Below are 26,511 nucleotides of genomic sequence, written 5' to 3' on the forward strand. Positions count from 1 at the left end.
GGTGAGAGACAAAGTGTTGAAAAGAAAGGAAGTTGGTTTCGGAAGGAGCAAAAGGAGTTTTCTTTCCATAAATCAAAAGAAATAGTTGGGAAGCAGCTCTTCAGTGGTAGTTCTGAAAGCCAACACTGTAATTAATAACTAAACTGAGTATCTCAGTTCTCTGTGAATACACTAACACCAAGATCACATAAGTAAATTCATCCTTTTCCTTGTTTGTTAAAACCCAGCAGGGGCGGGGGGATCCATCTTTTGTTGTTTTGGTAATGGCTTGGAAGGAAGGAAGGGAAAAAAAAAAGAACCAAATAAAGAAAAACCCCTCAAAGCCTCCAAATATAGCTTATTATCTTACCATAAGCTAATAAAAATCTGAGATGGCTGTAGCAGCAGAAAAAGAAATTTGGGGTTCAAAAATTCAGAAGTTCTCCTCCCCATACTCTCAATGTCTGGCTTCTAACCCTACCTCCTAGAACTTTTTATCAAGAGATTACTGTGACTTATGGAGGAATTTTTAACATTCTTTTGAAGGGAAATAATTTTGTAATTTTTTTATAGATACATTAAAATTTTTCTTAGTACAATACAGCATTCAACAAAACCTTCACCGTTTACACAGCAAATCAGTGTGATAAATAATTCTGTAACAAAGCCAATTATTTTGTACAAAACTATTAAACTATAAAATAGATTTATTTTTAATGATTTTATTTTAATGATTTCAGTATAATTTACTTTTCAAGAAATTTGGTATCTTAATAAAATACATTATTTCTTCCTTGACAGAGAATATAGAAAAGTGGGATGATGAGAGCACAGGGACTTAGCCAGGCCAGTTGTAGTATGAACGAAATACAACAGAATTCCCTTAGATTGCGTGAGGAATGAACTACTTTCAGGTTTTTTCAGTGGTGTTAAAAATCAAACTAAAACAATAAACAATCTGAATTTTTACTTTTCTATCTTTTCCCATTTCCCCATTATTACTTATGATTCCTTTTCCTGAGATCTCAAACATTGCATTATTTAAATCACCTATCTTCTTTCCTTTCTCAGTTATGTACATTAGCTTGCCCCTCAAGCTAACATAATGATATTTCTTATGACTAATGGCCAAATTGAGCTCTCTCCTTTTGAATCAGGCCCTTATTTACCTTGAGCTGGTCAAAATAAAAACAAGTACGACTTCCAGAATTTTTTTTCTCCTCCTGAACGAGCCATGTGAAAGCCAACACCTTTCACTGCATTTTATTATTGTCAGTTATATTTTTTCCATATACTTATGTTGTAGAATATAGTCATGATGGTTATTTGATTGCTAATGATAGGTTTTCCTTTTACTGGGGCAGAGACAGAGAATGGGGAAATGTTTCTGTATCTCAGTTTAAATGGATAATTTAATTAATAATTGATGCCTGTAAGCTCACAGCTAGGTCATAGATTTTGGTCCATTATCCAAATTCCAGAATTATAAAGGTAGGCTTTATTTTACTTTTTTCTTAATATATTGCTCCCTAGATATTGAAATGTATATCAAAATGCAAAAAGTAATGTCAGGTTTAATCTCCACTTAAAAGGATGTAAATGGCAAATTTGGGACAAAAAAATATTTTAAAAATTATAAATTAGAAAATTTACCATAAGTCACAACTAAATTACTTTTCCGTTGTATGTTTAAAAGCAAAAAGCAGAAATCCAATGTAATGTAATGATATGAAATTCTCATTCAATAGATTGAGGACATAAACAATACGGGAACTGAATCAGCATCAGAGGTAAATGGACGTTTACTTTAATGAAACATTCACCTAAAATTATCTGATTCACAAATAATCTTTTAATTAAAAATTAAGAGTTTTTATTCTTTTTATCATAACTATAGAAACAACATAAAGGACAAAAATATTTTGCAAAGCAAGATCATATTTCTGCATTTTCTAATTTAGTGTTTTTCAAGTATGTTTTTGCTTCCATGGTTAGATTAGAGACATAGTCTCAGTTTGAGATACTCTGCCAAGACTATGTATTTCTTGAACTGTTACCAATAGTTGAGATTGTTGAAAGCTAACATTTAAAAAAGGCAGTTTTCTTTTCATCATTTGTCTTCTTTCCTCAGAGTTCCTGCTAGTTTGTTTTGGTTAAACTAACAAAGTGCAGTATCTGTTACCATGAAGGAACGTTCAACAAGCAGAAAAATTTTAGATACCGATTTTTATCTAACAGAGAAAGTTAAAACTCAATCAATTTGATGGTGTGCCTAATACTACAGCCACATAAATTGGAAGCAATTTTGTTTTAGGGGAATGTGTTACATATTACAACTCTTCACTTTATTTCTGAAAATGGTACAGAGGCAACAATAATACGTTGTGTAATAGAACTAATTAAAATAAATTTTAAAAACAATAAATTTAAGAATATTTTAATAGGATGAAATGCCAAAGAGTTTTGTCTATAATATAAATATTTTGTGACTCACTGGAAATACTGTTTTTTTCTCACTAAATATTAGTTTTGCTAAGTATTTTAAAACTTGCATGGAGAGAAAAATCATATGGAGAAACTTTTCTTATGTGTTTAAACTGAATCTGTCATCCACCATCAAATTGATTTAGAGAACACTCACATGCACATTACCTTTTGTGGGATTAGTGCGCGGATAGCTAAATTCTGATCATGTCATGCAATTTTACCCGAACAGCTGTATTAACACCATTTTCTAGGGAAGAAGATGATCCTTGAACCTGGTGAGCAATGGATTTCCATAAGATTAGCTCATGCTGTACCATAAATTCAGAGAAAGAGCTCTTTGATAGGAACTTGTAAAAATATATAAATTTTTGTTCTTCATAACATTGATGGCAATGTAATGAAATTCACCAATGATGGAGATAAAGTCCCACGAAACCTAAATTTTAATTAGGAAGAAATATGCTAATTATCTATTTTATAACTTAGGAAGGAGATGATTCACTACTTATAACAGTGGTACCTGTCAAACCACACAAAACATCTGGAAAAATAAAAAAGAATTTTGAGGATCTAGAAAAAGATCGAGAAGACAAAGAAAGTGTCAAGTATGAAGAAGATAAAAGAATAAGATATGAAGAACAACAACGATCTCTCAAAGAAGCCAAGTGTCTTTCACTGGTCATGGTAATTTTTTATTTTTTAAGGAACAAATCAAAGCAGTTAAGTTGGTTATAGCACTTCCCTTTATATTAAAAGATGGGTTTTCATAATGTTTTCTTAGGATGATGAACTGGATAGCGAGGCAAAAAGAGAGTCAATTTCTCCTGGGAAACTAAAACTAACTTTTGAAGAATTAGAAAGACAAAGACAAGAAAACCGAAGGAAGCAAGCTGAAGAAGAAGCAAGACAACGTTTAGAAGAAGAGAAGCGTGCTTTTGAAGAAGCAAGGCGGCAAATGGTAAACAAACATATATATATAACACATTTATATATATGTGTATTATATAAATATGTATGTATCATTATGTGATATACGTAACATTTATATATTATTATATAAAGTATAAATTATATATTATATAATTATATTGTAATTTATAAATGTTATATATAAAACATTTAATATTAGGGAAGGTAGCTGGTATTAAATAAGGTTCAGTCCTATAAATTCAAGGACATTTTCTATATAAAAGGGTCTGATTCAGAAACTGTATACATATTCCATATATAATATGCATCTGTATTGTCTAGATTCCATTTTGAGACATTTTATCTAACATGCTTTAAGTTTTTATAAATTGCTGTAATTATGCAAAATAATTACTCAATGAATTTGGTTTCTCTTCACCTGTTATTTCAGCCTGCAATGTGTTTAATGGCAGGGTGCGGCACACTTTCAAGTCTGTTCATGAGTGTACACTTAGTTTTAGTCCAGTTTTTCAAATGTTTGAACATACCAGAGTAAGTTTACTATGGGATATGCAGTTTGCCATATAAGGTACGTGTGTAGATACGAGTTAGGACAATTAAGTTCGCGAACTCAGCCTAGAAAAAGTGCTACATACCTCATTGCTGAATATCACTACCTTCAAAGTACTCCCTTTTGAAAGCTAAGTACCGATGCCAGCGCCTAGTCCACCCTTCAAAGCAATTTTGGGACTCTTCTTCTGGAATGGCCATCAGAGCTGTTGTCGTATTACCCTTGATGTCCTGAATGTCATCAACATGTCTTCCTTTCAATGTTTCCTTTATCTTTGGGTAAAGAAAGAAGTCACTGGGGGCCAGATCAGGTGAGTAGGGAGGGTGTTCCAATACAGTTATTTGTTTACTGGCTAAAAACTCCCTTACAGACAGTGCCGTGTGAGCTGGTGCATTGTCATGATGCAAGGGCCATGAGTTGTTGGTGAAAAGTTCAGGTCGTCTAACTTTTTCACGCAGCCTTTTCAGCACTTCCAAATAGTAAACTTGGTTAGCTGTTTGTCCAGTTGGTACAAATTCATAATGAATAATCCCTCTGATATCAAAAGAAGCTTAGCAACATCGTTGCAACAAGCTCATGAACTTAATGTCAGACTTGGTGTGTACACTTACATATGTAGTGTAGGGGTTAAGAGCATGGATTTTGGAGCCAGACTGTCTGGATTCAGATATCTATTGCTTAAATGTGTAACCATGGACAAGTTATTTAACCCCTCGACGTCTTAGTCTCCTCATTTGGAAATTGGTGAAAATAACTGTGCTTACTTCTTGAATTGTTAAATGAGTTAATATAGAAAGCAATTAAAGTAGTGTCTGGCATTTAGTAAGTGCTTTAAAAAATATCATTATATTAATAGATTTATGAATGAAAAGTAAAATTGTAATAAGAAAGCATTGATCAGATTTCATCATAAGAATTTTAAAATGGAACATCTATAATTTTTTAAAGCTTTCAGAATTTCTTGATCAACTTCATTAATGATGTTCTAATATCTCCAAAATTTTAATTTCTAGACATTTGTTTGAAAATGTTATTACTTTTGGATAATTATAGTTGCATAATATTTACAGTTAGGTATAACTGCTGGTCAATTTAGTGAACTGAAATAGAAATATCATCAATTAATCAAATCATAAAGTTTAATGAATAGTTAATTAATTTAATTTTACATTAGAATTTTAATTATAAAATCATAAAATTTGAATTTTATATAAAATAGTTCCAAATAATAATCTTTGATCTGATTAGTATAAAGAAAAATACATAATTCATAGTAATAAATTCATGAGAATTACAAAATGAGAACTTTATTTTACTACCAAAGAGACTCTCTGTAGGTAGGTATATTAAACCTCAGTTTAAGTACACACACACACACACACACACACACACACACACACGTTTGTTCTGGGAGTTAATGTTTAATAATTCTTAAATGACCCCTTAAATTTTTCTAATGTTCCATCTGATCTATTCAAAAATTTGACTTGCTCGTGAAGTTGTATTTCACTTGAGTACGTAATTATTTGGAATTTCTCCAAATTTGAGTATTTTATCATTTAAGACATTATAAAGGAAGGGGACTTTCATCATGCTAAATCTAAAGTTGTTTTAGAAATATTCCTGTGTGAGCTGGCTGATTCTTTGCCTTTTAATTGATAATTCATTCCTGTCTATGATGAATCTCAATTCTTAGTAATGAGTTGTCTCTTGGTTAGGTAAATGAAGAAGAGGAAAACCAAGACACAGAAAAAATTTTTAAAGAGTACCGCCCTGGTAAACTCAAACTCAGTTTTGAAGAAATAGAAAGACAAAGGAGAGAAGAGGAAAAACGGAAAGCAGAAGAGGAAGCCAGAAGGAGAATAGAGGAAGAAAAGAAGGCATTTGCTGAGGCAAGGAGAAGCATGGTAAGACAACGTAACGAGAATGACATTAGGAGTCGGCTTTGCAGAGTATGTTAAGAGAAATCATTCAACTTTGGGGTATACCTTATTATTTCTGAAATCTGTGCCAAGAGTAGGGATGGCAAGTAAGTTTTGTTTTTTTTTCTGGTCATTACATTTTTTTTTTTTAATTTTTTTTTTAGGCAAGTAAGTTTTAAAGTCTCCTATGGCATAACACCAGACAGCTAAAGGCGTCTGCTTCAATGTAGTGTTGAGAAGATTCTGATTCAATTGCTATGCCTGGCATAGCAGGTTGAATGTTATCTTCCTTCTCTGGGAATGCATTTTTTCCAGAACTAAGTTATCTAAACACGGAGTTTCCTACCCCCACCTTTCCTTCCCTCCTCTCCATTCTAGTCTCCTGTCCCACATTTTCTCCTTTTCTTCTTTCTCTCTTTTCAATTTCTATCCTTTCCAGTAAATATTAAATGATCAAAGCCATTTATTCACAATCATTTAACTCCAAAGTGCTTACCCATCACTTCTGAATATTGCCACCAAACTTAACTCCCACAAAGTTATACTTCTTATACCATTTTAATGCTTGTAAAATGTATAGTTATGACAAACTTTATTTTCTAGCAAGTTGATGTGAACACTGCCATCTCCTTCTTGAAACATTTTAATTATCTTCAGTGATATCACGACCTTCTTTGCTTCCTATGTCTGGGTGAGCTTCAAACACGTATCTATATCCAAGTGTTTGTTTGGCTTCATTACCCAACCAGATACTCAAATCAGAAACTTGGGAGCCTTAAACACTTAGACCTTCTCATTCATGCCTCACATTCAGTCATCCACTAAGTTTCATTTATTCTACCTCCTTAATCACTCTACAAATCTGTTTTCCGCATTTCCCACTTCCTTCACTATAATCCAAGTTGATTAACATCCCTTGTCTCAGGCCAACTCTATAATTTACCTGCTTTCTTGCCTATAATCTATTCTTCCCTACTAAGCCAGGAGTGATCTTTCTTTTCTTTTTTTAAGTAAATTTGATTATTTGCTTAAAATTTTTCCACTTCCTTTAAGCAAAAACTTAAAAATTTCTTTATAATCTTGCCCTAGTATATTTCTCCAGTTTCATTTCTTGATTCTTTGTTAATCTGCCATCTTTGTTCCAGAAGTACTAAATTTCTTTCCAGTTCTTCAAAATGCTTTGCTTTTATCTCTGGATCTTCGTAAATGCTGTTATGAAGCTTATCCCTCTGTCCTTTCCCTGTGCTCCGCTATCTCCTAATATTTCATTTCACGGGAAGCCTTTCCTGGCAACACAAGTTCCGGAGAGGTGTTCCTTTTATGTATTCTTATAGCATTTAGTACTTCCCCAGCATAACAGTAATGCTGTATTGTTGTTGCTTGTTTCTGTCTTTCTCACTTGGTGAGGCTGAGATCATTCATCATGCATGTAGAACAAACAATGCATTCTAGCATAACTTCCTATAAATGTTTGTGGAGTGATAGTAAAACTATCTTATGTGCTCTCTGAGATAATCCTTGCTTCACAAACAGTTTCTACACAGAAACCCTACAAACATTGTGAAAGCACTTAATTTTTGGAGAATAAGCTGGTTCAGAAGTGGTAAATGAGAAGTAGCGGTGAAGATTAGGAGATCTAATCTTGGGGGGGGGGCATAGTTTTAGGCCCAAACTGTCTTTTACCATGATTCACAAGTGGAAAAAATACAGAGATGGAAAACTGTATTAAACCAAGCCTACTTTTCTGGGGACATTTCTGTATCAGGAAAGAAGAAAGTTTTCCCTTTATTTATTTATATATATATTATATAAATTTATACATATATATATGTATAAATTTATATATTTATAAATAAATATATAAATAAATAAATATATATATATTTTTTTATCCAGGGCCAAGTATCATAACTTCATGTTATAACTCAGTCAATTCATATGTTAATAAAAAAAATTTGGCAATCTTTGGATTGCAAGACCATGTAAGCATCGTTTCTGAGTTTAACTGATTCTGTGATAAAGCCTGCCATATATAAATCTTGGAACAAATAATTACACTTTGCCTCTCTCATTCTGCTATGTCTATTTCAGACACAGGGTCATAATTCAAGCTAGAGATTTATGTATATATTTTCAGAAGATAGGAAAAGAAACGTAGGTAATTGCTTTTCATGGTAAAATGTATTCCAAGTCAATGATTTAAAAGCAAAGTTTCTCATTGAAATTTTCAGATTGCCTATATACAGGGAATGATAATGTAATAATAAAACTGCCATTTGGGAGCTTACCATGGTGTCAGGCACACTGCTTAGCGTTTCCAAATTTTATTTCTCATGACAACCCTATGAAAGTTGTGGCAGGTAAGTAAACTCAGACTTACGCTAGATAACTTGCCCCAGATCACATCTAAAAGGCACTTAGACATAGAATTCATGAAATTACAAAAAAGTAGTCCAAATCATTATTTATAATTGCAAAGATTTTAAAGTTTTGAATCCCACCTTTGTCATTTAATTATTTGTGTAACTTGGGACCAGTTACTTTTCAGTGCCTAAGTTTCTATAAAATGGAGATACTAGTAATTCCTACTTTGTAGGGTTAGAGGATAAAATAATCAACACATGGAAAGTGCTTATATTGTACCTGGCAGCTCTAAGTATTAACTATTATTATTTATTTTATATTTAGCCTGACAGTAAATCAATCAGTACAATAAAATCATAGCATTGAGAGATTTCTGCCTGATTATGAAGGGATCATGGTAGGTATCTAATTCATTCAGACTAAACTAAAATGCTGTATTTTAATTTTCAGAATATTCATTTTAATAATTAAAGTGTTCAATATTAGAAAATCTTAATGAAAATCTTAATGTCTTATTCAAATTACTGATAATCTGAAGTCAAAGTATTTCGCTCTATTTATTGGAATGGAGAATAGTCACCAATTCTTCTGGAAGCAACAAAATACCTCAGATCTTATATTTTCTAACAATTCCTCGTTTACTTTTTTATACTTTTGAAGAGAATTTAGGTCTCCTGGTTTTTAGTTCAGTGTGAAACTTTTCTTTCTACTCACATAATCACAATTTCTACAAGAAATATTCCGTTTTTAGTATGTATAATTCTGGCAAGAATGATAAAAGAATTATTTTAAATAGGTAGTAGATGATGACTCCCCAGAGATGTATAAAACAATATCTCAAGAATCTCTTACACCGGGAAAACTGGAAATTAATTTTGAAGAATTATTAAAACAAAAAATGGAAGAAGAAAAACGACGAACAGAGGAGGAACGGAAGCATAAGTTAGAAATGGAAAAACAGGAATTTGAACAACTGAGACAAGAAATGGGAGAGGTAAGATTTTTAAGAACTATCCATTTACATTCCACAAATATTTATTAATCTAAGTATCTTACATGCATTACCTTACAGTAACCTTCTTAGTATTATTATTCACATAAAGGACACGCAACATATTCCAATGAGGCACTTGGTAAAAGTTTCAGCATAGTTATATGCACTTTCTAGCCTGCAGTAACTCCACTTCCATGCTAATTTAAAAAATATGTAAGATTGCAATTGACTGTGATATTACTATAATACCTTAAGTAAATATGGCTTCCTATATACCTCACAATTGTGTGTGGTTATGTCATGACTCAGAACTCTTCTTGTACAGTACTTAATACACCCTTTTATGCTTGTTACTATGTTTGAAACAAATAGAATTTAGATAAATTTGATCAAAATAAGATGGAACTACAGGAGTACCGTGGATACTAATAGAAACATCAGTTTGTCAAGTCTTTGTTTTATTTTACTAAATTACTCCGAGAGAACTCTGATGCTGTTACGTATTTTAGTATGATTGTTGTAGTATTGAAATCAGATACACACACATACACATAGACTGTGTACAGCCATCTTCATGGGCATTCAACTTGTGCCCTCACAGGACCCCATGCTGGAAGGGTCGTGCTTACGCTTTAATGCTCTGAGATTGCCATCTTGGAATGTTTGATAATTTTATCTATGAATTTGTGTGTTGAACATGAAAGCAGATGGGACAATGAAACAGGTGGTAGTCTTGGAGCTTTGGCTCACCCACACATCCTGCTCTCCCTGCCTTCCCATGGTGGGCTCTCAACAGCCCCTCTTCCCACCTCCTGAGGTCCCCAAGGCCCTTTCTCCTTTCTGCCCTGGATGCTGCAGCCCTTTAACTGGATGGCCAACCAGTTGCACAGGCAGAAGAGGGAAAGGAGCGGGAGGGAGGGGGCCAGCATTCCACTGTCACCACTGGCCTCTGGCAGGAGGGCCCCTGGCAGCAACATGAGCAAGGTTGGGGAACAGCACACAGCCCTGACTTGGGACGAGGGGAGCAGTGGCTCCCCTCAGACAGGCAGTGACATGGCATGTTTGGCAGGTGACTTGACGGGAGCCTCTTGCCAACTCCTGATCTAGGAACCAAGTGGGTTCCTGCGCAGAGGTTGCAATCTCTTAGAAGTTGCCTTTGTCGTGGCTTGGGGCACTGGGCCTGTGGGATATTTACTTCCTTGCCCTCGCTGACCAAGTGACTATAAATGCTATATAAATATATACGTAATAGTAAAGTGAATATGCTGTAGGAAAATATTCCAAGGTCTAGCCTTAAAGTAAAAAATAGCATTTATTTTATAAAGAAAGCTGAAAATAAATTGTCTAGAAAAACTAACTTCTAAATTAGAATATATTTCAGTATACTATTGAGATGTACTCTAATTAATATATGGCAGAATGTAACTGTCAGATATTCTTGTGCTGTTGGTGACTAACTCCACTGGGAGTCTTCAAGCAAGTAGCACACCTTGACTGTAGATGGTTATTTCAATTATTAATTATAATCAAAATGATTTGGGAACCATTGTGATGTGTATCATAAATTTGTTAGTTTCTGGTATTTTAGGAATTGCCTATTTTCACCCCTCGACCAAAAAGTAGAGGTAGTATACAGAGTATAAAGGGATAATTTTCCCCTTGTGAACCAGGAAATTAAACCTCATGTCACATCATTCACTGTGACTCCTCCCTCAACCCGTTTTTTTTTTTTACCACCTCCTCAGCCTAGAACTCTAGGTCTTCTCCAGGAAAAATCTATCAGGAATAACTGCAATATTTTAACCACTCCATATAATGAGATTATAGTTTAGTTTAAGAAATATACAAAGAACCAGTAATAATAAATTGTAAAAAGCCAAGGAAATAAGAAGCATTCAAGGTAAAATTATATAAAAAATTAGATCCCAATTTTGGTTAACTCCTTCCTGGCAGAATATAAAATTGAGAATACAAGTGATATGTAGCGAAATGTAGGGAGTTTACTAGACTGTATCTGTAGAAGTGCTTAATTCAGTTAACTTGAATATTAAGAGTAATATTTAATTTTAATATTAGACTATCAGCAAATCAAAGACAGTAGGAATTTTAGAGATACTCTGGCTCTACATGGAGATTAAAAAATCATGTCCAGTGGGTTAAGTGACTAGGCAAAAGTCCACAGTATGGGAATCAGAACTAGAAGTTGTATCTGATTCCTAGCTCAGTGTTCTTCCAATTGTTATTTCTTCACCTTCCTCTAAACAAAGATCTTCCTACAATTCCTAGTAAAAGCTAATCTTGATACACGTATTTCAATTTGAGCAGGTTTTATAATGAAATGTTTAATGAGGTTTTGAACCACATTCCCTAATGAAAAAATATTTTAAATGAAACAAGATGTTATCTGAAGTTTTAAATTTGTAGCACTATTTTTAATTAGTAAGTTTAGATATTGTAATTAGGGAGGTTATTTAACCTTTTTTTTGGCTTCAAATAGGAAGTGGTGAATACTTTTTGGAATGGTTTATCGTACAAACATTCTCTGGTAATTAATGTATAAAATATTAATTTTTTTGAAGGAAGAGGAAGAAAATGAAACCTTTGAACTGAGCAGGGAATACGAAGAATTAATCAAATTGAAAAGGAGTGGCTCTATTCAAGCTAAAAATCTAAAAAGCAAGTTTGAAAAAATTGGACAATTGTCTGAAAAGGAAATACAGAAAAAGATAGAAGAAGAACGAGCAAGAAGGAGAGCAATTGACCTTGAAATTAAAGAGCGTGAAGCAGAAAACTTTCATGAGGTATACTATTTTATATTTAACATGGTACAGATGTATATATAATAAAGAACTCAACAGAAATAACTGACTTTGAAATAAGTTTTGGTACAGTTAATCATAGGTGTACATATAATTAGGAACTAAATAGCAAAAGCCCAGTAAGATCTTAAGAGACTTTGAAATACTTCCCCACTCTAGCATTGTTGCAGAGACTTTTACGAGAATGAAAGCCAATAGTAAACATCAAATGGTTCGCTCTAGCAAAAAATAGCTCAAAAGTATTTTTTGGCACAAATTTTAGTTTGAATTAGTAGAATCAATGTATGTCTGAGTTAAAAAAAAAACCTCCAGATTATTCATACTTTAAAGATGAGGCCAATACACCCTATATGACCTTTTCAAAGTCATGCAGTAATTAGATGGCAGAGCCGAAATCAAAATTCAGGTTTCATGAATTTAATGTAACACGAGGCAATCACTAAATGACCTGCAATGTTCCTTCCAGTTTAAGGACTAGTTCTATGGTTATATTTGTTTAAACATGATTTGGAAAATTTTTTCTGCCAGAATCGCCATATTTAATCAATATTACTCTAATAATTCATTTTCATCAAATATTCAACTAGTAAAACAAGTGTGGGAAGATGGGAGGGCCTTCAGAGATTATGAATAAAATGTGCAAATTCTCAGGTCAGGTTATAAGCAATTTATTATTATTGAGGCAAGCAGAGTGCAAGAACAGCAAAAGATAAAGATGCAAGCACAGGCTAGATGACCATGGAAAGTGTCAGATGCCATGCTAAGGAACTTTTACTGGGGTGAATTGAAGGGATTTTAAAAACATCAAGTAGGCATTTTTATAGCTAGATCATGCTGAATATAAAGATGGTTTTAGATTGATGCATTAAAAAATTACTTGAATGCCTGCTATATTCCAGGGACTGTTCTGGACACTGGGACTATAATGTTTGAGGTATATTTGGATAAGGAAAAAGCAGTCTGAAACACAGGCACTGAGCTCAGGGGAGAGGCAGGAGCTATAGATTCTAACTTTCATGAATAGTTTTTGAAAGTATAGAAGTAGATAAAGCCATCTTGAAAGAGTTGTTTGAAGGTGAATAAAACCCTAGAAAACACCAACATTTAATGGATGTTTGGCCACAAGACCAGTTGATTCTTTAGAGATATCACAGAAGGTAACTAAGTTCCATCAGCATGCACTTGCTTCCCTTTTTTTGGGTAAAGGTAGTGAAAACCTCAAGAGCAGCCATACCTAGCCATACAAAATAGTAGGTAAGAATAAAAGAGCATTTGAGAGCTTGCTCCCCAGCATATGTCGTCAGTTTGGTTCAAATAAACTTATAAAAATTCTCTCTAAAAAAAAATAAATGAGGTGGGTGACTTCGTGTTTTATTGTTATTACTGGCTCTTTTGTATCAAAGGATATGAGAGTAGGACATGGCTGATCTCCTACAACCCATGAGAATGTCCTGACTGGTGTTTCCAGTGGAGGAAGATTAAGTCACTACGATATCCTTTAAAAACTTGTTAAGCATAGTTTGGAATTGAGAGCAATCAAATTCCAAAATAGGACTGCTCCCGCCCCCGCCATCTGATCATGTCTAGTTTCCCCCGTTAGAAAATGTCAATGTTCAACATGTCTTGTTTATATTCCAGACTCATTCACAAAACCTTCCCTAATCAAATAATTCCATCCTAGCTGTTGTAGCCCTTAACCTATACCGCACAACTGGTAGTTAAATCACCTAAATTGCCTTATAGTTTCTTTGTGGTTAGATTTTCCAATAAGGTATACTCCTAAACCATTCCTTATGATCCCTTTATCTCAAATTACTGCCTAATTATACTTTAATATTCATGTGCTGGGGGTATTTGTGCCTTATTAAGAATGCACCTAGAGAAAATAAGTTATTCCATTTATTATGACTCTTAGTAGATTCACTTCCTGGAAGCATTTTTTTTTTTTTAAATGGCTCTTCAGGGATTCAAGAAAAGGCAACAATTGTACTTAATAACAAAGACTGTTCATAACTTTTTCCCAGTTAGCTTAAGAGGAATTCTTTTACTTGTCAAATTTATTTTCTAAAGGCAGATTTGAGGTAACTAAATGAGTAATAGGAATTTACACAAATTTTTATTCTAAAATCCAGAAGGCAAGTTATTAACTGGGAGGAATTCAGTCAGAATAGCAGTTATTGTACCTGGTGAAATATCCTATCGTGAAGATTTGGTAAGCAAATAATAAAATTTACAGTGTGAACAGAGGTCTTTTTTCATTTAAGCCTCGTTAAAGCCTTTCGATAAAACTGCAGTAAGCAAATCATTCAACATGTATTTTTTAGCCTATTTTAAAAATAAAAAAACCGTATCAATTGTCTTTCAATAGCAATAACTGTAGTCATGCATTGTTTATCAACTGAACGTATTCTGTTGGTGCAAAAGTAATTGCGGTTTAAAAGTTTAAAAATGATTGCAAAACCGCCATTACTTTTGCACCATCTTAATAAATTATGGCACATATAACAATATTTAAGCACTAGGTATCTGGTGGTGTCTGATCTAGGATTTTCTAACATCAAATAAAAATCTGATTCAGGAGAACCAGAAAAACTAATTTAATTCCTCCTCCTACATTCCTTAGAACTGAGGTGCAACACCTCAAACTGATGTAAAATATCCATAAATCACGATTTTTCTTATATAGGCAACTATTTTCCAGCTTGTTTCAAAATTTCACTTAGTTAGATGTGGTACCCTGAAGGTTCCTCAGTTCTGTGAAATATAAAAATGGTGAGATCCCACAAAAATCCTAAGTGTTTTGAAAACAAGTCAACTACGCATGACCAAAGTACTTTAGAAACCACGAATTAGCTATCTACATGACCACACTCGATTAAAACTGCTCTCAAAGGCCATCAGTGACTTTATCACCGGATTTTATAGATTCACACTATGAGTTAAAACTCTGCTCTTACTCTCAATTTCCATGGCTTCCAACTCTTACCCCCAAATAGGACTCACAACCATTTTTCACCTCAGTAATTTCCCTAAGTTTCAGACATTGCCTCGCAAGTTGTTTCTCCATTTATTTTACCCGCACACTTCTCTGCCATTTAACCATCACTAATTTGCCAGAATTCATCTCAAAGACAGTTATTAACTAAGGGAATCATAAAGTGAGGAATAAAAAATTGTATTTTCTGTATTATGTAGCAGGGTAAAGAACGACATGGAAACTCTTGTGATAGGAGAGTATTTTAATTATTACAATGTTGTATCCCTACCCTTTTTTGTTATTCAGTGCTCTCAAGATATCAACAAGTGCTGACGGCAAATAAAGACAATGGGATTACTGTGATATTGTGTTATCTTTACACTGGGAGCAAAGGATTCCATTTGATAAGAGAGTGCTTCACAAAATAAAACTTTTCTCTCCCCAACTGAAGGGGTAGAGAAAATCTCTATCTGTAGTATAGCACAAATATGTATACCAGACATGTTAATTATTCTGTGCCTATTAATGACACTTTCAGAACTATCAACAATTTAGTTCTTGGTAATTTTTGGAAAACCAGCAATTCTTATTCTTGACCCACTTTTGTAAAGGAAGAAGATGTTGATATCAAGCCTGCAAAAAAAAGCGAGGCTCCATTTACTCATAAAGTGAATATGAAAGCAAGATTTGAACGAATGGCTAAGGCAAGAGAAGAGGAAGAACAAAGAAGAATTGAAGAACAAAAGTTACTACGCATGCAGTTTGAACAAAAGGAAATTGATGCAGCACTACAAAAGGTCAGGCTTTTATATTCTTTAATTTCCAAAGATACTCTTTAAAACCATAGTTTTATATAAGGGGCTTTCAAATCACTGGAACGTTTTGTAAACATTTCATACTGTAGTTTCACTGTATCTTTTCTGTTTATGCAGATGTTTACATAGACAAATACCACTGTTACAATAACCTACAGTATTTTCAGTACAGTATCATGCTGAACAGGCTTGTAGCCTAGGACTAAAAGGCTATTCCATACAGTCCATGTGTAGTAGGCTATACTACTTAACTTTGTATAAGCGCACTTTATGATGTTCACACAAAATTGCCTAAAGAGGCATTTCTTAGAATATACCTGTTGTTAAGTGGCACCTGACTGAACTTAATGCTTTTTACTTTGGGGGAAAAAAAACATTCACCTTCAAGATTCTATTACTAAACCAGTCCTGAAAATGCTACTGGAGTATTAATGACAATTTATTTTAATATAGAAAAGAGAAGAGGAAGAAGAAGAAGAGGGTAGCATCATGAATGGCTCCACTATTGAAGATGAAGAGCAAACCAGATCAGGAGCTCCGTGGTTTAAAAAGCCTCTAAAAAACACATCGGTTGTAGACAGTGAGCCTGTTAGATTTACTGTTAAAGTAACAGGAGAACCCAAACCAGAAATTACATGGTGGTTTGAAGGAGAAATATTGCAGGATGGAGAAGACTATCAATATATTGAAAGAGGAGAAACTTACTGCCTTTATTTACCAGAAACTTTCCCAGAAGATGAAGGAGAGTATATGTGTAAAGCAGTCAACAATAAAGGCTCTGCAGCTAGTACCTGTATTCTTACCATTGAAAGTAAGAATTAATCATTTTTAATCTAATACTTTTATTCTATTAAAAAATTTTTTTTTCCTTTAAAAAGAATCACTTTTCTTCTTCTCTTTTTTAGCTGACGACTACTAGCTTCCCTTCCCTCTCCCTGGAACACTCTCTCCCTCCAACTTTCTTACTACATCTTTTCTGTGGCGGGGCCAAAAAAGGAAACCAGAAGTGCTACTGTTGACTTCTTATTCCTTTCCTAACAGTCTTCAAAACACGAGCTTGTCTAAAGAATACCTTCTTCCTTTCCAATGAGCATCAGATTCACTGCCATATTATCCAATAGAAGTTAATGTGTATTTAACGGAGAAAGTAGGAAATTTACTCAATTATTGTATCAGAACCTATTACAAAGGCTATGTATTTCCCATAAGTTTACAGCAATTATTTTTAAAAATATCATAAACACAGTATTTTGCATGAAAGAATGCCATTTATAAGCTATTTATACCTAAAATTAGTCTGAAATAGCTGAGACTTAATGAATTTGGAACCTATCAATTTCAGTGGGATTTTTTCCCCCTAGTAGTACATCATTTTGGTAGTTGTAGTTTCAGTCTTTCTAAAGCAGATATACGAGGGAGGAAGGTGTATATCTGTATATTCCCTTTTATGGGAAAAGGGAAGCACAGAGAAAAACAAAATTAAAGTAAGGTTTTTAAGAAACAATTGCCAGAGAAAACTGGATGGAAACCACTGCCTAAACAGAGTTTTGAGTGTTGAGAATAATATTAAATGTACTTTTTCAAATGTGTGTAATATATATTCAAGCTTATAAAGCAAATTCATGTTGTGACCTTGCCTGAACAAATTATATTTTAATGAGAAACTATGTATTAATAGTTCATACAGGAGAAAACTTTCCACATAACTGAAGATTTCACGATGTAAGAGGATTAGATTTAGGGGAAAAAACGGCACACTCTTTAATTTTAAATTCTGGTATTTAAAATGAGTTTGTAAATAATTAGCTTCATGTTCTATTATCAAGTTGTTTTATATTTTAATTTTCTGGAAGACAATTTTATTTTACAATGTAAACCATAATAAAATAACTTCTATATTAAAAAAGTCTTTCAGTATTTCAGAAAAGAGACGAAACACTCCCTTATAATATTTATCAATGTACATTTATTTTTTTATTGCAAAAACCATAATCAATACAAAATTACAGCAATAATGTACCCTTTTACATACAATGTCATTAAAGCAAACTCTAAACCACAGTTTGTAAAGTATTCAATTTACCTCAAGTCCAAGCTGCATCTCCCTAAGACACTGTTCCCATCACAGTAGCCATTTTAAGCCAATCTTCTTTTTACACACGGGTAGTTTCTGTAGAGAACACTTTTCTCAGGACGAAAATGCATCGAGCATGCATAAGAAAAAATATAGATATATGCGCAAATACATTTAAGAGTTTCTATAGGGGTATCAATGAAGAAAATAAAACCCTGGGATTTATTTGCTTCTTAGAAGTGCCAATTTAAAAATTCCCTCAGAAGTTTATACTGTGGCAAGAAAACTCAAGTGACTAAACAAAAAATAAGGTTAAGAGTCAAAATTATCTTTAACTAGGTACTGATAAAACACATTTTAAAACGAGGCAAAATCTTCAGAAAGTAAAAATAAGACATCCTCACTGATTAGTAATTTCTACATCCCTACTCTAAACAGATAACTCTGCAGATAGAACTGATTCTCCTTGCAGAGTAATCACAAATGAAATGTCATTCTTTCTGCATAAACTTCTATATTCCTCTTAAGGTACTCTGCTACTCCTAACCCAAACCCACCCTTATGAATTAACTACTACGAAGGTATTTGTCTAAGGATATAGTTTACAATGTTTATAAATAACTAGTAATAAATCACTAGTTTTAGTATTAAAACAATTTTCATTAATTAAAAATAAAAGCATACTTCTAATTTCTAAAAGAAACATCAAACCATTAAGAATTCTAAGTATCATCACACTAAGATATCTTTTCTTTAAAAAAAAAAACATTGTCAAGTTTTTTAAGTGCTAAGTAAAATAAATCAGTTCAATTTCAATCTAAACATTGTTTCTACCAGTCCTAACATCCATTGCATTCAAATTAACTGGCTCACCTTTTCTGCTTTCCATTTATATCAAGGTTAAGATTAGCTCCATTTAAAAATGCTTGCAGTATCAGTGAAGGCTTATGGTAATGGAAAAAAAAATGCATGATAGAAACAATGCCCCAATATCTACTGGCATTCATCTATATTTTCTTTCATAGAAATGCAAACTACAGCTAACCAAAACTTGACAAGCTCTTAAGGTTCAAAGAGTTCCTTTATATTATCAATCTTAACATACCTATCATTGACTATTAAAACACATACACACACATAAATGTGGTGCAGTAACTCGTAACTTATGAAATTTAACAGTCCACGGAACATTTAAGAGCAAGTGAATAGCACTTTAAAATGAAAAGTGATCAAAAGCAGGTACATTACACCCTATACCATATTATGTATGGGAATACATTTCATTTTCTCAATTATGATTCGCCAATTTTACCTTCTACATTGAGCCCTTCTATGGTCCATGCTCATCGGCTCACCAATGGCATACACTCAAAGGATTCCTCTTTATGGGTAACTATCTCAGGACCTGATTTTATGAGCTATGATTTGGTGCTTGCAGCATCTTCAGCACTGTGTGTGAAAATGAAGGCAGCATTTTTGAATATTTTTTTGTTGTAGAAATAAGCAGGAGTTTTAAAAGGATCAGCACATTTTAGAAATCGAATAAACAAAACTGGTATGATGCTGCTTTAATACATTCATCTTAACTCAAAATATGTACCAGTTAAAATCTATAACACACAAACATTTTAAACTGGCAAAAAATAAAATAAATGCAGTGTCAGTTATTAAAGTATTATAAATCAGAGAAATACTGGTTGCTATTCAGATTATGAAAGGTTATTTGCTATACAGTTAACATTTCACTGATGCACATGCCTTTTATGAAAACATACTGCCAGTATTCTTCATAATTTTTTCCTTTTTCAGTGTATATAAAAGTTACAAAAACTGAATTGTCTAAAAAAAAAGTCATAATAGAACTCTCATCCATAATGTCCTTACTGAATGACTATAGTTCAAGAGTAAGAAAAAAAATAGACTCCATAGCTTTGGAGGGCAAAGACAACGTCCTGTCAATCTTAAACAGACTGTGAAGGCTGTTGAAGTTTCTGAACAAGTGATTTCCTAAATCTTTTTATTGTCTTTGTAATCGTCCTGTCTTAATTTTAACAATTCTTCTATATCTGGGAAAAGATTACAAAAAGTTTGGATATAGTTCAATTACAGCAGCAATCTACTCATCATTCTTTTTTGTTTTAATAAAAAAAAAATAAAATAAAAAACATTACCCAGAAATGTAACCAGTTGTTTGAACAACTTACAGACTTTCCACTGAAAAGGTAGCATAAATAACAAAATACATTTTGGGGAAGCAGTAGCAGATTGCTTTTGAATACACAACCACAAAAACCTCACAGGGACAACATTAATGTACTGAAATATTTATTTATATATGTCCTTAGGTTGTGCTTACCTGTTGCTTTTTGCAGCAGAACCTAAGGTGGAAGGTCTGGGAAGGCACTGTGAAGTATAAATAATTGCACTGTTTGCAATTAATAAAGATTTTAAACCTTAAATGAATCAAAATCAACAGCCTCCAATTTGTGAGTTATGATATTGAATCCAACTGAACTATTTCTTCAATTTAATTAATAAATGCACCACTTTCCTAAAAGGTCATCTATAAAACAGTATCATGCAAAATACTGAAATTATTCATGTCAATACCCTATTCTTAAAGATAACAAACTCCTTAACTATTAAACTCCAAACTAGAACTACATATCCATATCTAAATAAGGATAAGGGAAGTCACTCTAAATTCTATAAAACAATCAAAAACATTTCAAACTATCTACAATAAACTGTACTGCTAATTTTCTGCCCTATAAGTAATCTCAACATTTATGTCCTTGTACATCTTCCTTTATAGTATATTCAGAACAACAAATGGTGCTCCCCATCAATGAAAGTATATTTATGAAATGGTGTTAAAACAGCTACATTGCTTAATATATTTATTTGCAAACTGAAAACCACTTCTGTGTGATACATTTCAAGTCTTTCATTATTAATATAAGATATGCATATTTACACTGAAAAACAATATATTTTAGGAGCACCAATGAGTAATACTATTCAACTTTGTTAATGATCAGTTTTCTTTAGCTATAGCTAAAGCATATCAAAAATACTTACCCATTAAGCTCACTTAAAAAAAAAATACAGACCTATGTATTACTCTATGTTAAATTAAGAAGCAGTTATGGTTTTCCAAGATATCAGCACTGTATTCCAACATAATATTCACACAAAGTATGGCATTTACATTATGTGGAACATTGACAAAAAGATACTGTTGCAGTTCATCAATTTGTCATTCTGATGTACTTACAGTGCAATGCTCCTTGAAGGAACACAATCAAGGATGATACACAGCACAGTCCTCCTCACCCCTACAGAGCTAGTTCTATACTGGCTGGATCAAACCTGCACTTCAACAGACAATGGCAAGACAGACTGTATTTGCATGTAGTCTAATATATTAAAATGCAAAGAGCCAACAAATATGCAAAGAGTAAAACAATGGATTTCAACAAAATATTAGAACTTCAGCATGAGTGTTATAGAGTAATAAAATGATTTCAAGTACATAAAAAAATTAAGTTGATTCAATGACTGGACTTGTGCATTTACAAAACAAAGCTTATCTATACTGCAAAAAAGAAAAAAGCTTGAACATTTCCATACCCCAATAATGTTTCAATGGCAGATGTAACTATATTTTTGCATACTATTCACTTTTCTACCCTAAATTTAGAAAGAAACATACTAATATTGTATACATTGAAAAGAGTTGCTTTACATGAAAATACTGTTCTTATTAGATTACTCATATTCACTATCCGAAAACTGTTTAAAATTAGTTATGCTGAAACAGTCTTGGAAATCAAGTAATTATCAAATTAAGAACAGAAAGGTTAACTGTTATAGCAGCAGTACAGGTCTGAAACAGTGGTCATGTATAAAAGGAAATTTCACTGTTAATGCAATGGAAGTATGCCAAAAGATCATTGTACACACATGCAGTTTTTAATCAAACAGAAGGAAAAAAATGAAGAAATCAGGATTACTTGTGCTGAAACAGCCAAATACAATAAATGGAAAAGATCCTCCAATCTATTACTATACTGCAAGGGGGAAAAAACATGCCAGTGTTTAAAAATTCAATTAATATTTCATGGGGAAAGCTTATATATTTGTGTATATGTATCTTAATTTATCATTGCTAAGAAATTATGAATCTTTTAAATACCCACATATCCAACTTACCGACACAGGAGGTTTCATATCATTTATTGTAAAGCACAAAACAGGCATTTTAAAAGTGAAAGTATACATTGAAAAAGTACATTTATATCACAAAGCATTGACCACATAATAGTTGCAAATACATTTGCTGGAATGTGTACATCTACACTAAATACTAAAAACAAACCAATTTTCATTTCTACACAGAAATATTAACCTCCTATCAGTAGTGATAGATATTTTGTACATTTTCAAAAAAAAAAAAAAAAAAAAAAAAACCAAAAAAAAAAAAACCACTATTTTAAACCAAAAACAAAATTAAGATCTTCATCAAGTCGTCTGCATCCATATATTTAACAAAGGTATTTTTCCCCCACACAATGAAGCAAATACTGTATTGTCCACTTCTTATTATTGGCCCTGTGCAGAAGAGATACATAAGAAATACACAAAAAGTTAAAGAAAATCCTTTAAATGGAGCTAACTCAGGAGTGAATCCTTTAAGAAAGAAAAACTGGTTAATATAAATGATGGTGGCTTCTTGCATGATTTGCAAATCCCTGGGGGAAAAAAATTTAATTTTTAAATCAAAGGCATTATAGAAATATTCAGCACTCAGATGCCAAAAGCATAAAAAAAACCAAAAAAACAAAAAAACCCAAACAATACACCACAGTCCTTCATTTAGTTGTACTTTGCCAGATAAAAATTAAAAAGGCAAACATAATCCCAAACAGACAAAACAGTAAACATGCAGAAAACATGACTGGAGTTTTCAACACATTAGCAAATGTATTATACCTGAGGAGCTGGAGGGTGCTGTGGCATTCCCTGGGGACTTGTCTGGGCATAGTAGGCGGCTTGCTGTCTATAGTACTCAGCCCAGGCTGCGCTATAATCTGGCTGACCACCTGGCGGGGCACCAGCAGGAGCAGGAACTGCTTGACCTTTGAGAAAACAGAAACACTTTGTTGCTGTAACCACAATTAAAAGCCCCAAAGAATCTCATTTCTAATAAAGACAATACCTTGCTTCTTGTAATATTCCTCCCAAGCCTTTGAATAATCCTGTGTCTGCCCTTGTTGACCTAAAAAAAACCCCCTAAATTTTAATACAAAATTGTATCTACTTAAGTACAGCTTATAAAAGACAAAAGCACAGAGGATCAGAATTGCTCCTGTTTTAAGTATTCACCAGTGTCACAAAACTACTCTGAATAAAAAAGAAAAAAAAAAAAGACTTTTTTTTTGCCTTATATTAATCATCACTATTAATTAAAAAAAAAACATTGTTTTAACCAAAAAAAAAAAAAAAAAAAAGTAAAAATTCAGGTATGATGTTGATTCCATTACAGAATTTATAAACTATTAATGTCCTAAACTGAGTTTGGAAAGTACTTTATGGCCAACTATAATCTTAAAAAAAAATGAAAAAGTGCTTCATGTAAGCAGCCAACGGTTTCCTGAGTGACTGGGGGGTGAGGGTGGGAATAGGACTACTGTTTTGGGTCTCTTTTCCATTTGATTCTGTTACAGTACAGTTTAAACAAAATGCAAATCCTCAATGAAAAAACTTTTTTGAGAAACAAACATCCACTTAAAAGTGATTATTTAAAGGCTTTATTATTTTAAGATCTGGCCAAAGATTTTTGTTTTCTGATTATAGTAACCTATAAACTATGTACATAAGGCTAATTTTTAAGGTACCCTTTAATAAGATGTTTAACATTTTAAGTGTTCAAATTACAACACAATTTTACTAAAAATAACCTAATGAAGGCCATAAAGAACAATTACTGAAGAAGTTAGGTTCTAAGCAACAAGATCAATGGAAAACAAAACTCAAGAGCTTTCATGAGCAGATCTTTTCCAAGGCAGGGCGACTTTTCTGAATTTAGGTACTAGATAATAATCACCAAATGAACCTTGAACAGGTTCTGGATTAAAGCAAACATGAAACAAAACCCTACACACTAATAGCCACAAGACATTTTTCTGACAACCAGAGAAATTTAAATATGGTCTGTTGATATTATTAAAATTATTTACTTCGAACAGCCTGCAACTTACTTTGAAATGGCTCAGGTACAAAAAATATGCACACACAAAGTACATATATAGCTCCTTCATTTGAGTGGAATTTTATTTACTTTGTAATTCACCTGGCTTTATAAAATTATAGCTGAACAAAAGAATACTGGAGCACAGACATTCAGAAAGCTGTTTTTCTGTTTTGCTGGATGTTGCCAACAAAGCAACTTTAGAGTCATGTACCACGTTATTTTGGACAATGAACCGCACGCATGATGGTGGTATACCATATAGCCTAGTAGGGTAACAGGCTACAGGGTACCATCTAGGATTGTGAAAGTACACTCTATGATGTTTTGCACAACAATGAAAACGCCTAATGAAGTTTTCAAAAAGTATCCCTGTAGCTAATTGGTGCGTGAGTACAATTTCAGGAATCAGTTTATTACCACCACAAAAGTGATCAAATAAAAGCAACCGAGTAAATAAAAATTTAAGATTTATGACTAACTTTAAAAATGCAAGAAACCCTCTTCTATCGGCAAAAGCAGAGAAATCCCATACAACAAACAAAATTCTCATGTTTTTCTGAAAAGGGTGACAGTTTATAATTTTGATCTTATGAAGAAACACAATTCAAGCAAATTTGAAACAGGTTTAAATATTTAGATAACTGCCACGTATCCCAATACCAGCAGTAATAAAACCACATAATGTCTCTTACAAACTGCACACTAGAAGGCCCACTGACTTGAGGCCAAACCTGGTTAGGAAAGCAACAATTTCCACTTCAGGTTTTCAGAAGGAACCAAATCTCATTAAGAGACACTCATTTTAGAGGTAAAAATAACAACACGAGATGGCAGAAACAGAGATGCATCAAGAAAATTCCTCAAACTCAAATGCCCGTCGCCCCCAACCCTCCCAAACTCAAATATCCCCGTATCCCCGTGAGAAAACAAAAACACTTGGTAAGCCAAATCATCAACATCTGACATTACAATCTTGAATGCATCCGAGGAAAAACTCATTCCACTCCTCCGATCTGAGGAGTTAAATGTGATTTTGCCCGGTTGTGAGTAGTGAAAGAACTCTTCCTATCTATATGGCTTGGTTCTCCCCTAGCCTCTTGTTCCTCCTCTCTGCCCCTTTCAAATATGCCCCCCTTTATTCTTGCTCCCTTTATTCTTTTCCTCAGTTCAAAAACTGTTTTTATGCCAGATAATTTAACTTATACTTTAGAACAGGGGTGTCCAAACTGTGGCCCGCGGGCCAACTGCGGCCCATGATCCACTGTTAATTGGCCCGCAGCAAATTCCAAAAATATATTTAGTTTACTTAAATAAACCAGGTGAGGCGATACGTACTCCACCTCGAGTGAGCGGCCCGGCTGTTTGTGTATTTTACCGCATATGGCTCTTGGTAAAAAACGTTGAAAAAAGTTTGGACGCCCCTGCTTTAGAAGAGCAATACCTAATATTCACATGTATCAATAGCTTTACAATGTGTAGTTTTAATTTCTTTTCATTTAAGAGGTAAGACTTGCTCTAGAGTTTGTATTATTACAACCAAGAGCCAGCCTTGTTTGAATAGTTTTTCACTATGTTATCTCTATACACTGGCATCTTTCCTGCAACCATTCTCCCCTGTCTTTTAGGCTTAAGGTACCTATCATAGGCTAGAAGTTAAGAGTCCACCATATCAGTGCTTAACATTATAAGGGCTTCCCCCAAGTCAAACTTTTTCCACTTACCCTCTTCCAAATAGGAATTGCCTGTCTTGACTCTGAAAACCTGTTTGTTTTCATTAGGGTATTTACTTATTACAAGTTCCTGCCATTCCTTACATGACTTAAAATTTCCTTCTTTAACCCTCTACAATCTCACTTTTAAGAATTTCTCTCTTAAATTCTTACTATTAATCTTAGAAAACTTTTGTTTCAAAAAACAAAACTAAGAAAATTAACCCACATGTTTCAACAGAGGTTTATTTACTAATAAGCAAACAATGACAAATTTAGTGTTGGTGGGAATTATCTGTTCTTAACAGGAAAAGCTATAATTACGCTGCAAAAGCTAGAACAGTCTGCCTCATTTGGTAGAGGGCACCGAATTAGGAATCAGGACATCCAGATTCCTAGGAAATCCTAGCTCTGCCTCTGGAAGAGCAAAACTCCGCCTCGCCAAATAAGGGAGTTAGATTTGGAGATAAAGATCTTTGTATCCCTGATTTTATTACTCCTTTCCTTCCATTTAAAAACCTCAAAGATTGAACTGTGTTAGTTTTATGCTTTAAGGTCTCTTATTTGTGGTTAGACTAAAAAGATCTTAAGGACAAAACTAAGCAACCAATCATTTACAAAAAAGAACTTTGATA

General features: G+C 33.3%; 2 protein-coding genes across 31 annotated transcripts in view; one reads left to right on the forward strand and one right to left on the reverse strand.

The window, feature by feature from the left end:
• The window catches only part of NEXN (nexilin F-actin binding protein), a 43,727-nt gene extending 26,667 nt beyond the window's left edge, over positions 1-17,060 (forward strand). For 9 of the 10 annotated variants that reach the window (XM_033113168.1, XM_033113170.1, XM_033113173.1 and 6 more), the window contains 8 exons: positions 2,953-3,150; positions 3,248-3,424; positions 5,665-5,853; positions 9,029-9,226; positions 11,806-12,027; positions 15,634-15,819; positions 16,291-16,648; positions 16,743-17,060. In XM_033113168.1, coding sequence (XP_032969059.1) covers positions 2,953-3,150; positions 3,248-3,424; positions 5,665-5,853; positions 9,029-9,226; positions 11,806-12,027; positions 15,634-15,819; positions 16,291-16,648; positions 16,743-16,756 — 1,542 coding nt within the window. In that variant the 3' untranslated portion in view covers positions 16,757-17,060. Of the gene's footprint in view, positions 1-2,952; positions 3,151-3,247; positions 3,425-5,664; positions 5,854-9,028; positions 9,227-11,805; positions 12,028-15,633; positions 15,820-16,290; positions 16,660-16,742 lie in introns of those variants that run through there. The other variant, XM_033113169.1, reaches the window with a different exon arrangement.
• A 719-nt stretch (positions 17,061-17,779) lies between these two features.
• Positions 17,780-26,511, reverse strand: part of FUBP1 (far upstream element binding protein 1) — a 32,198-nt gene continuing 23,466 nt past the window's right edge. For 5 of the 21 annotated variants that reach the window (XM_033113190.1, XM_033113198.1, XM_033113191.1 and 2 more), the window contains 2 exons: positions 22,907-23,052; positions 17,786-22,525 (listed from right to left, as the gene is read on the reverse strand). In XM_033113190.1, the coding sequence (XP_032969081.1) occupies positions 22,517-22,525; positions 22,907-23,052 (155 nt within the window). In that variant the 3' untranslated portion in view covers positions 17,786-22,516. The other 16 variants (XM_033113183.1, XM_033113193.1, XM_033113187.1 and 13 more) reach the window with 10 other exon arrangements.

The sequence above is a fragment of the Rhinolophus ferrumequinum genome, chromosome 9 (assembly GCF_004115265.2).
Source record: "Rhinolophus ferrumequinum isolate MPI-CBG mRhiFer1 chromosome 9, mRhiFer1_v1.p, whole genome shotgun sequence".
NCBI classification, from domain to species: domain Eukaryota; kingdom Metazoa; phylum Chordata; class Mammalia; order Chiroptera; family Rhinolophidae; genus Rhinolophus; species Rhinolophus ferrumequinum.